This window comes from Amborella trichopoda, chromosome 6, assembly GCF_054954075.1.
Source record: "Amborella trichopoda isolate Santa Cruz 75 chromosome 6, AtrichopodaSantaCruz75HAP2 v2.0, whole genome shotgun sequence".
In the NCBI taxonomy this organism is placed as follows: Eukaryota; Viridiplantae; Streptophyta; class Magnoliopsida; order Amborellales; family Amborellaceae; genus Amborella; species Amborella trichopoda.
Window position 1 is genome coordinate 41589012 of NC_142341.1, and position 14704 is coordinate 41603715.

Here is a 14704-nt window from a genome sequence, read left to right on the forward strand (position 1 = left end):
TTGTTATTTACACCCGCAAAGTATGCTCAGGCCACATAATTAAAAGGAAAAAAAGTTTATATAAGGTTGCAACCTCATACCGTAAGTGCACCTCAAAAATCCTACAATAGAGTATTCCAGAGTAAGATAACCTTTCAAGTGATCATCTCGACGAATGGACATGAAGAAACAAAAAATATCAAGTCTAGAAAATAATGCATCTTGTAATAAGTTATCTGGACCATCTATTTTCAAGATTTTTAAGTATTTCTTGATCTCCATCAGTACCATTTTTTAAATTTTAAATTTTATAACTAAAGATAAAAAGAGATTTTGAAACCATCATAAGGTTTTAGATGCGGAAACGACATCTAAGTAAATTTTATAGATGCACCTTATTTCTACAATATAAAGAGTCAATCTTATACAAACCTCACCCATATTAAAAATTGCTTGAGTAATCAAGAGAAGAAGAGGGGAAAAAGAACAAAGGCCTCATTCATATGCCGGTGAAGTAGAAAGAATGTACACTTGCACCTATAGAATATCTTGTTGGCTGTTGATGTAGTTTAGAAACACCACAAATGAAAATGAATGTAAACAGAGAATCAGAGAACCACTTTCTCTTTGCAAGGAATCCGGTGGGTATGTGTGGTGAATCACAAGATAGCTCTAATGAGCACTCAATTTCACCCTGAAAATGACAACCCAAATTAGGGATGAAATCACCTGGCCAAAGTGATGCAAAGTCAGGAAAGAAAGAGAAACAAAAAAGAAAATACTTGGAAGTTACCTTCATTATTCCAATATTATCTGTACTTCATGACACAATCATATACAGGTATGTGTGTGAGTGGGTAATTCGCAGTTACACCGTCATATAGTGGGATGTAGATTGCAGATAACAAAACAGGCCTTCAACTGCCCCCTAAAATGTAATTACGATCATTCAACCAACAAAATGTCCTTCTCTGCAGTAGATTATAAACAACATATCAACATAAACGTGCCTTAGTTAACACCAAATACAGCACCTACTCTTTACCACCAAATTATAAAACAAGTGAACAGAAAGAGGTGGGAAGAAAGAGAACCCATAAAATTCTCTTTATTATGCAGTTTAATACTACTTTGTCTGTGTTGTGAGCATAATATATGAACTCTCAGAGGTAACAAAGAAACCCAGTTTTTAAAATAGGAAACTCTTACAACCAACTTCTTGTTGAAAGAGCAAATGATGGTTCTTGCTAAGACATTTTCAATTCATCATCACATGATCATAAGATACAAAATATATTGCTACATTTGCAATGTTGTAGGTCCTCTTCCATAAGATCACGTTGATCCATAAGAGCGCGTTGATTCATGTCATTATCATTAAGAGAAACAAATGTTGCCATATATATATATATATATATATAAAGTACGTTCCAACCTTTGTTTCCCTTGAAAGATCCAGTTTACTTACTATTAGTCATTTAAAAAAAAATGTACACTATATTCTCCTTTCCTGAAAGATGGGGGTTGTTCTTGCGGTGATTCATATAAACATTAACTCACCTGCACACTTGTTTCCTTCAAAGTGGTTATTGACTCCACAATGTCCATCTGTTTTGATGCTGTTGCATGCAAGGCCTGCAGCGAAAAACAGAAACAAACATGACGATAAAAGTAAACAGTGCTCATACTAAAAGCAACAATCATTGATTTATCGAGAGAGAGAGAGAGCAATAACAATAACCAGAAGAGATTAATGGAGATTAGACAATCAAGAATGTGCAGACCAAGTGAGACATGAGGCTTACCTTCTTCGTCTTCGCTAAGTCGTACTCTATACATTTGATACGATGCAAAGAATCCAGCAGCATATCATCTTTTTCTTGGGGGAGTCTTAAAGGCTTTAGACATAGTTCTGAAACAACTGCTTCCAAACTCTGTAGCCTCTCCAAGCATGGAAGAACAGAATTTTCCTCCGAGATTTGCAGAGTATCAGAACTCCCATTACTTTCCATGGATACATTGTCATTGAAATTGTCGGATGAGGGCACCATTGCATTTGTATTATTATGGCCATCAGGAACTACTCTCCCAAGACTACAAAATACAGTACGGAAAACAGCTAGAAGTTTCACCAAGAACCCTGCAACCAGTTCTGCTATATGCAGAAGTAATCTCTGTGAAAATTGTCTCCGTGTAACCTGTCTTTTTGGAGCACCTAGTAGAAGGTTAAAGCACAAAAAATATTAAATGGTGATTTATAAGTACCATACTGAGTAGAGTTCAAGTCAACTCAACGTGGTAGTAACTTTAGTCACCATAACTTGTTATTTTTCCCCATTTATTTAGCTTTTTCTGGATAAGCTGATCCCAAATAATTGGGATAAGGATTGGATGATAGATGATGATTTAGCTTTTTCAGGATATTTTAGTTTTTGAAAAGAGGCCTGCTCTCTCACCCATGCGTTTGCTCTTCCCACACAAAGCATGTGGGCCACCTTTTTTTTTGGTGGGAGCAACTAAAACATGGGCCGGAATAGCAGCTTACCAAGTCACAATTTGATTCCATTTTTGCTTCAATGAAGTCACAGGCTGAGTTGAATTTTTTAAAATGGAATATTAAGATCATAACAGACAGAACATGCAAGTGAAAGTAAAGATGTCTTGATTGTTCTATTGGGATCAGATAAGAACTAGCAGATGGAATGAATGCAAGTATTGTAGTACATCTTTTCAATGAATACCTTCTGAATATGATGGTGATGCATTGACCCTGCCATGTGCATCATTGCAAGATGGCATTGCGGTCAACCCTTGACCTGAGTCATCCTCAACTCTATTAAACAAAGAAATTGGGGCATCACAGTGATGTCGAAAAGCGTTATCGGCCCTTATGACCTGCATAATCGATCAGTACGAAGCAAGAGATGAATGTCATGTGCCATATCGTTGTTGACAACAAATAGAAACAATGAGGATAATGAAAACTTCTTTTCTTTTTTTTGGTTGAAGGTTGAGGATAATGCAAAATTCTGGTTTAAAACTCAATCACAAAGAGATAATTGGGAGACTCCAAAATATTCCTAGGGTCCAGAACACCTACATAACTTCCAGTCACGCATATCTATGTACACATTTGTATGTACATACAATATAGCCATAGCATACAGGAGTTCATGCGAAGTAACTACACATTTTCCATCTAAGCTAATATAGTCGTTTATAGAAGGACACACACATAGAAGATGTAATAGTTTTTTAAAATACTGAGTAAGATCGAATAAAATTACATGGGGTTTTGTATTTCTACTTTTCATTTTAAATGAATAAAATTTGACACACTCAGTTTTATTCACAACTTCCATCTGGACCTCACAGATTGATAGTATGTTTTTCAAAGAAACAGTTAAAACACCAACTACGGGAAAGCTTGATGCAAAAAACTAATAGTAATTTTTGGGCAAAAATATGCAATTCAAAACGGCACCAAAACTTCAGTTAGCATCCTCGTGTCCAAAATGCACATGAATCACCCTCACTTACATAAATCAGTTTCTTAGAAAAGAATTTTTTACCAACAAGTTACAAATTTCAGATAATAAAAAATCTATATAATGATAAATCCAAATTCAGATCGCACTAAAACCATATCAACAAAAAAAGGAACATGATTAAAGATAGTATTGACGTGCAAATACAAGATATCCATCCATCATCTTTTTCATTTTCATCACCATGTAGATTTGACAATCAACGACCTGCAACATTATCTAATAAAAGGACTTCTAAATCCTAGGTCTGAAATCTAGATGAACCTGCATCACTACTAAACCTTGTATTGATACCTTTGGTCACCTAATATCAGATCAAAACTCAGATGAGTAAATAAAATGTTCATAATGACTGATGTCCAAAATGTAGTCAGTCGTGACTTTCATATATCCAATGACATGACTATTTCGCCTTCTGCACCAAATAAATAATGATACAAACTGCAACAGTATAATGAAAAATTGAGTCGCTCACCCTGATTCCTACCTCTCAATAATGTCGATACAAGATGATCAAACGAAATTCTTTATTATAGTTGTCTGATACAATAACCACATGACATTCCAGTATTACTACATGACCTGTTTCTGCTACGAATTCTGTGCTATCTTCTTTAAAAAAAATTGATAGGAGAAACCATGAATTGTTTGTCCATTATTTTGACTTCCATCCAGTGATCTCTCTAGCCATCAGAGCATCCTTAGATTACCCCAAGAAAACAAATATTTTGTCAAATGGAAATGCATTGGCTTTTGAGAAAAAACATATTTCCTCATTTTAAAACATCCTTATGGGAACATGTTTTCCATCTATCCTTGGTAAAGAATATAACGAGAATAGGAATGAAAGGAGAAAATATTTTTGTACACGGAAAATTTTTGATAAATTAGAAGAAAATATGCTGATGAAAACAACAGTCAGAACAACGTAGGGAAAGGGGCTGAGGTCGTGGTGTAGCACACCCCAAACGTTAGTTGGTTGTGGCTTCCATTCCTACTGACAGGTTCAAAAACATACGGACTAATTCAAAAAAAAACAGGCAGGGCTGTCTTCCCCACTGAAATAACCATAAAAAAAAAAAATCCAGTTCACCTTCTCAAAAAAAAAACAGTCAGAACAGAGTAAGGACAACTCAAGATAATTGCATACAGTAGAGCTTTTCTTCTCACACATTTCAACTTTGTTGGGAATCTTTAAGAGAACTATATGAGACTGAAGATTAATAAAAAAATCTTTCTACGTTATTTTAGAAAAACAGCCCAAATTTCAGATAAATGAATATCCACAACCAAAAACTCACTTCGTCATGAACTAGAGATGGTCGCGTGAACATAGAACCACTTGGCCTAGAAGGAGAATCAACATCATCATCTGATCCTGACTCTGCAGTAGATATTTCACTACTTAAGCCCTGTTTCTAAGAGGAGAGAAACAAGAAAACCACCATTTTCAATATGGATATTGCTTAGATAGGAATAACGCCTACTAAACAGTCTAATAGTAAAATTTACCTTCAATAACTGAAATTTAATATAGGACTTTATCTTCCCTTCATTAGCTACTTTTGTAATTTGCCTTAGGAAAGATGCTTCCCCGTAACGCACCAGCTGCAAATCAAGGCAAAGGATGAAGCATTTCTACATCAAATAGTAATAACTGAAGAAAATGCATGGAACGAGTGATAGTAAGAAATTTCAAGAGCACACCTTAATTATTTGAGGATCGTTCCATGGTCCTTTATCAGACCTAAGACACCCGCCTTCATTTGGACAAGTGCATGACCCACCAAGGAAACCAGGCAATTGGCTGTCAAAAAAATAATTCAAAAACAAAGTCACATCAACGACTCAGGATATACAATTTATGACGGAATTAATTCAAAGGAAAGAAAAGCATTGTAGAAACGTACGGAATACAGACCTTGAGTCAATGATTTCAAGCAGCTTAGATTGGTACTTGTTTCCTAGAACCTGCAAAATCAGCAAGATATGGTTCCCAGTTAATCCCTGCAAGCTTGCAACAGTGCAAGATAACAGAATTGCCATGGTATAACTTGTCCATACATGTATCTTTGCAGTAGTCCTCGGGTCTAAAAAACTTTTCATGGAGTTCCAGAGCAATCTGAATCCATGGCCCGCGTTTACAATGAACATCTGATGTAATGTCTGTAAGAGATATAAGACATGAGGAAAGGGAACAGGAGAACATGGATTACATGACCAATGAACAGTATTCATTTACCTCAGGATAATTATCAGTGTCCATTTTCTGCATACGGTTAACAAGATCGCGTGCAGCTTTGCTAAAATTCTTCAAACCCTACATCATTAACAATAAAATCAACAGGTGTGAAAGAAGCCACCACATCAGGAACAAAAAAATAAACATCAGATATATTCTCTTTCCTCTATTTTAGAGGACAGTAATGCCTTCTGATTCTAAAATCGACTTGCCAACCTATAAATCAGCCTAGTTAAGAAAACTACAGAAATAACATACCACACCATGCACATCTAATATAGTAGTTGTGGAATTTATGTGCCTCCTCGCTGCAATAGAACAAGCTGGAAACCTCTCACACAATGCCCTCTCAAACTCCTGTACATGGTATTTTAAGTAGCGGTCAATTGTTGTAACAGTCATCAGCTTGTTTGGTTCAACTTTGCCAAGCAGTTCAATGTAAACAGGTCTTCCCTCCTTGTCAACCCCATGATAACCTTGGGGATAATACCGAAGCACCTCTTCCAATTCCTCAAAATTGAAGTCCTGCCATAATAACCATATTCCCATTTTCAGAAACAGTGAACTATGAAAGGAACTTGTCTTACACTAAAAGACAACACTAATGGGTAGCAAATTCATTACTAAGATCATGCTCAAACAAAATAGTAAGTCCACAAATTTGCTTATGGTAATTCATATACTAAATGAGGAAAACAACAAAATATTCCACAACATGACAAGCAATAAATAACATGGATTTTTACAGTTTTTTAGTACTATACATACCAATGATGGAGGTAAAAAGAGTAGTTCTGTATATTTTGATAACAGAAATGGTGTATATACTCTTTCTGACAAACTATGACATAACTTGGCTTTAACATAAAATGAAGTGGCAAAACAATCATTTTTCACCTATGGGTCACATGTGTGAGGCACCTATGGGTCACATGTAGGTGTTCCGAGTTTAATTTCTGATCCTGTAAAATTCCTAAATAATAATGAATTAATGTCAAAACAGCATATGATAGCATGAGAGCAGTGCAGCAGCTTCGATCCAAAAGTGGAAGGCAATTAAAACACATGGAAGAAAAACTGTGGCCTTACTCTCACCTGAAAGATGGAATCAGTCCCATGGTCTTTCCTCCATTGTAGCATTGCAGCCCACATATGGATTGTTTTCTCAATGTCAAACTTCCTTGCCTTCAAAAATCTGTATCACTAACATGAATAGAAGCCATTATGGTTGAGGACAGATGGAAATAGAAAAATCATGACAATATGGAGCAAAAATGAATTAAGAATAAGAAAAAAATGGAAAAAGGACTACCTATGATATAAAAAGCACAGTACATTATTTGACCACTTCCTTTTTAAAAAAGTTAAAAAAAGAAAACACTCTTGAGCAATGCCTCTTTGAAATCATTTAGCGAGATATTTAAATATGGTATACAGGATAAATTGTTGGCTTTAGGGTCCTTTAATGCTTTAAATAAGATTACCAGATATAATCCTCCATACGAAGCGTTAATCATGGAGAATCATGTTCGAAACACCTTAACTATGATGGATCCTCATCTTTCCATTTAAACTGTGGCCAATCTTTCTTCTTAATGTTTTCAAAGATAAAGCACACGAAACTCATTGTCCCTTTGAGTAGGAATGAGATACCAGATACAGGAGAAACCAATTGGGTGGCTGCCCTGAGTTTTTTATTGAAAAAATAATGAATGGAACTAAACACATATAACCAACTCTAGACAGGTTATCTTCCTCCTAATGCCAACATAATATTGACAGCTTCCCCTTCAATCAGTAATTGGTCAAAAGAATCATTCAAAGCTTCAAATATTCAAAACATAGTTTCATATACTACCACATATTTGACACCTCATCTACACCTGCACATTCACAACATAGAAAAGGACAAAATAAGAAAAAGACCATGCCATATCTAGGTGTAGGTCCCCCACCCGCACCCATCAAAACTTAGTTTTATACATCTGAATGCAGAGTATCAACTTATCTAAATAGGCTAGAAAAGAAGATTCTGTCAGTGCCCATCAGTTGCCCCTTAACCAATGTTGTCAAATTTGCTTGAATTTTAGGCCTAGACCGAAGCGAAGTGAAGCCTGGTGCTGCCACTTCAGTCAGATTCGGTCCGCTTCGGAGGGGTTCGGTCAGATTCGGGTCTACTTCGGGCCGAATTGGCCGAAGCTTCGGCCTCTTCATCCTAAGCAAAGAAATATCTATATAAAAGTATTTTTTTTACTTTTTTTGAAATTTTTATTTTTAATTTTTTATTATTTTTATACATTTTTATATAATATCTAATTTATTTATGGTAAATTAAAAAAAAAATCCAAAGTCTTCCCCTGAATAGGCCGAAGTACCGAATTGCTTCATTTTTCTCACTAAACCAAAGAAGACCCTAAAGCAAATCTAACAACATTGTTCTTACCCTCTAAAACTACCTCTGCTAACAGCCAACATATCATTCCTAAAACTACTTATGGTACTAGACTTCTATAGGACTGACTTCATGAAACCTTTGAAATTTATAATCTTTCTCTTTCCTAAATCTCATAAACAATTGTTTTTTTTTTTTAATAATGTTAACCTTCTCATAAACAATTGTTAATAGTTTCAGACATACAAATCTTCCTTGCATGTGACACATTCTCATCGATCTCAACAACTGAAAGCTTTCACCTCCATCGCTATTGATTTGGACAGTCTACCCCTTGTGGGTTGGTCCATGGAATTACACTCTTTGTCATGGGTACAGGAAAGAGAGGAATTTTTGGAATTGAGTTGGTTGGTTGAAGACTTATCCAATCTTGAGAAAGATAACTCCACATGGTTAATTGGATTGACTTCCAATTAGATTGTGAAAACCACATGGGGAGGGAATCAAGGAAGAGGGTTCCTCAATAAAAAGGAAGTTGTAGAGAGAGAGAGAGAGAGAGAGGTTGTTTGCATGTACCTCCCAAAACCCTTTTCTATTTTCTCTCTTACAAAAACAACCCAAGACCCCTTCAGGTGAAAGCCATAACTCTCGGGTCATCCATTAAGGTTCAAGATTTGCATGTGAAAAATCTTCATGGTACAGTAATCAAAAGAGGGAGGCCTAAGGAGGCATCATTGAACTCTCAACACGTGAAAGTGAGCGATTGGCACCAATGTTCAAAAAGGCATAGGCCGCCTGCCTAGGTGGTTTGGGCTCTAGGCCGCTAGGTGGTTTGGACTCTGGGCCGCCAAGGCGCTAAGGCCGGCGCCCAGACCCAAAGGCGGTCTGTGTTTCTTTTTTAAAAAAAAAAGTTGGATCCCCATACCTCCCCCTATTTTATTGTATATACTATACAATAATAATTATGAATTAATATTATTTTTTGGTTTACCAATAAATTAATAATTACTATCACAGGTAAAAAGCATTTTTGATAAATTAATAATTACGAATTAATATTATTTTTGGTTTACCAATAAAACTTTCATTCATTGATTGGCACAAAAAAGGGAGATCAGATCTGTACAAATATATGCAACTCCCATCCAGTCTTGTGAACGTGTATTTCTAGTATTGTTTCCGCTGCTTTGGGATACCCCACAGATACCCCACAGTGTCCCACAATCGATATAGCAGGCAATAGGATATTCACTTTTGAGCCTCCATAAAAGAACAAATCATCATTGTAAAAGTTATGAAGCACGAAATAGGGGATGATGAATTTCATTTTCCATATACATGTCTTATTTTGTGGTACAGGCAAGCAATAGCAACTAAAACTATATTTTCATCCAATATTCAAGAGCTTGCAAAGGACCGGCTCACACAGTTCATGTCTTTCACTGCAGCAAACAGATGCTGCACATGGTTGGTATTTGCTCATCGACTAAGTTAGCCTCGCAACTCTCCCGCCCTCAGCACTCCAATCCAACACCTTGAGCTCACATGCAAACTTACTAGGGATATTATTCCACCTTCACACTCTCCCTAGCTATAGCCATGGGGCTAGCATTGCAGCAGTGAATATAACTCTCTTAATATTGCTGAACCTTGAAGAATATAATGAGGGGCACATTCATTCTTCAACCAAGGGAATACAGCTTCTGAAGGATTGCTTACAAATGAGGAGCTCATCACTTTGAATAGGCCAATCCCGTAGACTCATCGGCTAAGATCAAACCATGATGACATCCATCAAATACTTTACAACTTAAAAATCTCCTAATATTCTATGCTCCTCCATTTTACTCTTTATTTGTAGATATTTCGAAACCACATAGCAACTGCCAGACTCATCCGAAATCCCCCATAAACTCCCTATAAAACTTTAGAAAAATATAAACACTTCTTAAATATTCTTCATGCCTCCATATGCTTTTGATCCATTCTAGATAACATGTCCAGAGAACTAAGACCCTTGCCCCATTGCAAAGGTCTCCATCTTTGAGGCCTTTGGAACATATTGCTCCTTATAGAAGATGATGAAGAATCTTCCTTTGTCATTTTCTGGATACTACCAAGACACATCACACCAGCACTGTGCCAAAACTTTCCCAGTGGGAAAACCAGCTTCTTTTGCACTCTCTCTAAAAACAAAAGTCAACAAATACAATTGATCCTTAGGATTGACCAGCCCATATCATATCTCTCTCCAAGGGATGTTCAACATAAAAGTGCTATCAAAGATCCCAACTTGCTGGAAGGGCTTCTGACACATAATTTCTCAATCAAATCTTAAAGGACTTCCATTTTCCGGAACACTGGTTCCTTAGTCATAAATCTCTCTGTGAAATCTATGAGGGTCCTATTTAGCTGAAACTGGTGAACTTCATTTAGCTGAACAGGGGTTTCTAACTCGCAATCAGTAAGAATGATCTTGGTGGTCTTCTTAAACTAGGTTTGAATCATTTCATGAAACATGACATGTTACGTGTGGCATTTATAGTTAAATAACACCCAATTGTAACTAGTGAAATCATCAACAAATATAACATAAGGATGAGATCCTAAATATCCTGAAGGAATTATCAAACATAGCACAACCTTTATCCCCAAAAATGTAAAATGGAACTATGAACCATTTTGCCCATTTACAACTACTGCAATCCAACACATTATTGAAGTTTTCAGAAAAGTAATACGAAATGTCAAGTACACAAAAACTGAACACTTCCTCGGGTCTATCAAAGAAATGTTCTAATCTTCAATGCCAAAGATGTCAGGTGTGGACAAACAATTGTTAAATAGTAGCAGCAAGTGTTGTAACATTAACATTTTCTAACAATTAATCAAAAGAAAAAACAACAACATTTGTATGAAATCTCAGCACAATTCTACTCTTCCCTAAAATTCCAAACAGGACAACAAAAGAATCAAGAAACTAAAAAGATGCAAGATCTTCCTCATCAAAGATCCAACAGTCTTGAAACTTGGCAAAATAACTTCTCTCAAAGAACTAAAACCTACCAAATGGGACAAACAAGTTTGAAGCCTTCTTTATCAATTTTCACAATTTAAAGTTTTAATCCTGCAAATCATGCACAATGGATCTACGGAACATTGTTGATAAAAAATCCAAATTTTATGGTGGATCTGATTATGGATAGCTCTCATATAAATTAGACTAGAATTTGCAGAGGTAGCAATTGGATTTGTTTGCACATATCGAATACAATGTAAGAACAGAGAATATAATTGACTGTTGATCAAAAAAGAGGGAATTGCGCCCGAAATAGATGGCCCAAAACGCATACATAAACAAATGGTACACATCCACAAATATCGAGGTGCATGTCAAACGTTAGAAATTTTTCCAAGCTTTAGAATGCCGCTTAACATGACCTTCCATCATCATTACTCCTTCCCAGATCCCTCATATAATATTGTTCATATGTTTTCCAGTAGAAACAAATGAAACACACCCAAAGCATTCGGCATTCATAATGTTCCCCTCAAAGTCCATCATCCCCTCTAGATCCTAAGAAATTTAGACAATTTACCTCTTTGTTCTTATTTCCTCTTCCATTTTCATCTACCTTTATATCAAGTACATTTCAGTTGCCTGTCCATCCCATCTTCTCCTTCATCCCTTAACATTTTGATTTTCCATTACAGTTGCATTTATCTTCTCCTCCATCTTCTCCAAACAAATTTATCCTCCTCATTCTTCTCAATGTAATAGCTGAGACTCATCATGTTAACTGCTTGATGCCTCAAAATCCATAGACCGATTTCCTGACTCAAAGGAGTCTTCAAAAATTTACTGTAATTAACACTTCCATTCACGAAGTCCTAGTCCTTTCTCTAATGTAACCAAAACAAAGAGACAACTAGAGATACATGTCAAGAGCTCAACCATCCATTCAAACACTTCCACATCCGCACTTAAACCATGAACCAACAATCAATGCAAGCCCCTTGTTATCCATCCATAATCTTTGTCATCAACCGTAATCTTTTCATTCAAATGCATCAAAGAAAACATAAGGAGTAGTGTTGTTCAGCTTGCTTCATCACATTTTCATAAGAAACGTAAGCATATTTTATTCCCATCTAGTAAGGAACAAAACCAAGAATAGATGTGTGGCCAAAGGACCTATTAAAATATTTGCAGTCTGCATAAGAACAAGTTGATAAAACTCTAAAGGACATATGTGGGCAGCCAATGCGGGAAAGACATAAAGACTGCTTTCCTTCTGGGTAATGCATCAGCATAAGTTATTTTTCTAAGACCTATAGCACTACTTTGGCGAAGGCTTCCCTTTTTCTAAGAAAATATGTCAAGCGGTTTGCTTCCTTATTTACCAGAGCCAAATTCTAGTATAGCATAAGCCTCTAAACCTTACATCCTAGACTTTTAGGCCATAGCTTTATTCTTTCAATAGTAACTTTTCTGTGATATCCAGAAAATCACCTGAGCAATCTGGCAATGCATTGTAATCAACTGATGCACAGTATGATAATTCACCAAAAATTAGTTTACTACCAAAGATTCAACCCTGTACTGCAACCTTTATAAAGCTAATCAATCGCAGATATATGTAAATAATACTTCAGTTTCTTACAGGTGATACCTTACCTTAGCATCATATGGTAATCATCATGTTGAGGAGGCAAAAGATCCCGAGCTATCAGAGCTTGTCGAAAGGCACAAACTGATCTCTCCTCCTCTGCATCTCTGACATCTTCAATCGAAACAGAAGGGACCCTGCCTCCAACTCTTCGTTTCCCTCTTTTGCGAAGAGAATGAGTGAATTTTGCGGAGGCAACAATCGCCTTCTTCTTCAGAGATCCAATCTTTGTTCTTCGCCTCTCATCCTCTGAAATCTCCAAATCCAATCTCCGTTCTCTTCTCTCCTCTTGATTCCAGACTTCTTCAGCTGTGACGTCCATCAATTAGCACATATTACGCATGCAAATTTTAAATCAACTCCAGGAAACGTACGGAAATAGAATGGAAATTGTAAAGAAAATCGATTGAAGTTTCATCATCCTCCATGGAATACACAAGGGATCAGCAAGTTTTACCAAAAATAGATCCAAATCTTATCTTCCTCCATGAAACACACAGCTAAAACAGATTGAAGATTACAAGGAATGTGATTCAAATTTAGAAATGCACAAGAAAAGACAATGCAAATTACCTGGCATTTTCTCTGCAACGTGCAAAATTCACCTTCAAAATATATCAGATTCTGGGAAGGCAAGTAAAACCAGATTCAGGTGCCAAATCAAATTCAATCCAATTACACAAAAAGCAAAGCAACAAATGTAGATGAAAAGGTAATGCAGAGAAAAACAATAAAAAGCAGCCGATTCCTCAGTTCATAGACCTGTTTGGAACCAGAAGAAATGGAAGCTAAAGAGGCAAAAACCAGAAGGGATAAATCCTTCAAAGAACAAGCACCAAAGCGAAGGAACTAATTGGAAAACAAGATTTGTGATTCATTTCTAAGTCATTTGATATATGGAAGGGTAGAGAGAGAGGTGGTGATGATTGTTGGTGAATACCGCTTTTGCGTGAGAAGGGAGAAAACGTGAAACCGCTTCTTATTTGAAACCGCCGTTTTCGATCCCTTACCGCAGGGCACCGCGTCCGCATGCGGAACCTGCAACGTTTATCTTCGCACTTTCTCTCTCCCTTCTTTCTCTCTCTCTCCCTTCTTTCTCTCTCTCCTCTCTCCAGTTTTGACGGTGCCTGTCTCATTCGCCCGCCATTTGCCATTTGCCGGAGTTCCAAAATTTTGGAGGAGAGAAAATTTTACCCAATAATTTTGCAGAAATATCTTAGAAGGCCACCAGCATCCGAAGGTTTTATTTTGGGAGGCCATCGACCTTTGGTGCACAATTTGAACGGTGAAGATTATATGCTACTTCTTCTATGGGAGTGCCATTAGGATCCTTGTGGACACCCCATGATCGCATTAAATTTAACGAAATTGCTCTATTTGACTTTACCGGAAACTTGGAGATTTATATTTTTCTAAAATATAATGAAATTGTTTTTTTTTCTGATGGTTATTTTAGTGGCATTTTTAAAAAATAATAAAAGAGATAAACAAATAACTTCTCATGAGATGGATCACCAACCGCCCTTGAGGGTAACGTAGCGTTACTTTTGAAATGTTGCCCACTCGATAAGGTCGTTCATTTTCGTCGGTGTTTAAAACTCAGATTGGTGAGGCAGATCGTTTACCCATGTATTTGGATCGGTCCAAGTCAATGGTGCACAAAAACATTAAAACGGGGTGGGGTTTGGGGGAAAACGGGCTAGACTCAAACTATCCCAGTACCGGTTCAACCTCAACTGATTCCAATTTAGATCGGTGATGTGGATTAGAAATAATCAGGTTTGAAAACATTGATTTTTCCATTGTAAAGATTAGTAATATGCATGTACGTTATTAATCATTAAAATATATTTTGATATTTAAAATAATATTT

At 36.5% G+C, this 14704-nt stretch overlaps 1 protein-coding gene across 5 annotated transcripts; it reads right to left on the bottom strand.

Annotated features, from left to right (window-relative positions):
* Positions 1–327: 327 nt before the first annotated feature.
* On the bottom strand, positions 328–14164 carry LOC18429932 (phosphatidylinositol/phosphatidylcholine transfer protein SFH6). Of its 5 annotated transcripts, none has more exons than XM_088870844.1 (16): positions 13772–14164; positions 13405–13455; positions 12840–13140; positions 6865–6964; positions 6028–6294; positions 5770–5847; positions 5592–5693; positions 5449–5498; positions 5235–5334; positions 5040–5135; positions 4829–4911; positions 2721–2874; positions 1785–2194; positions 1540–1614; positions 773–950; positions 328–673 (listed from the first exon to the last, which is right to left on the bottom strand). In XM_088870844.1, exons 2-11 carry the CDS (start codon positions 13409–13411, stop codon positions 4840–4842), a joined length of 1173 nt encoding a protein of 390 aa, XP_088726970.1. In that variant the 5' UTR covers positions 13412–13455; positions 13772–14164; the 3' UTR covers positions 328–673; positions 773–950; positions 1540–1614; positions 1785–2194; positions 2721–2874; positions 4829–4839. The 5 variants fall into 5 exon arrangements, with proteins under 5 accessions (XP_088726970.1, XP_088726971.1, XP_020520389.2 ...); XM_088870845.1 differs by having other exon boundaries at positions 13594–13935; XM_020664730.2 differs by lacking the exons at positions 13405–13455; positions 13772–14164 and having other exon boundaries at positions 4829–4945; positions 12840–13087.
* Positions 14165–14704: the final 540 nt, after the last annotated feature.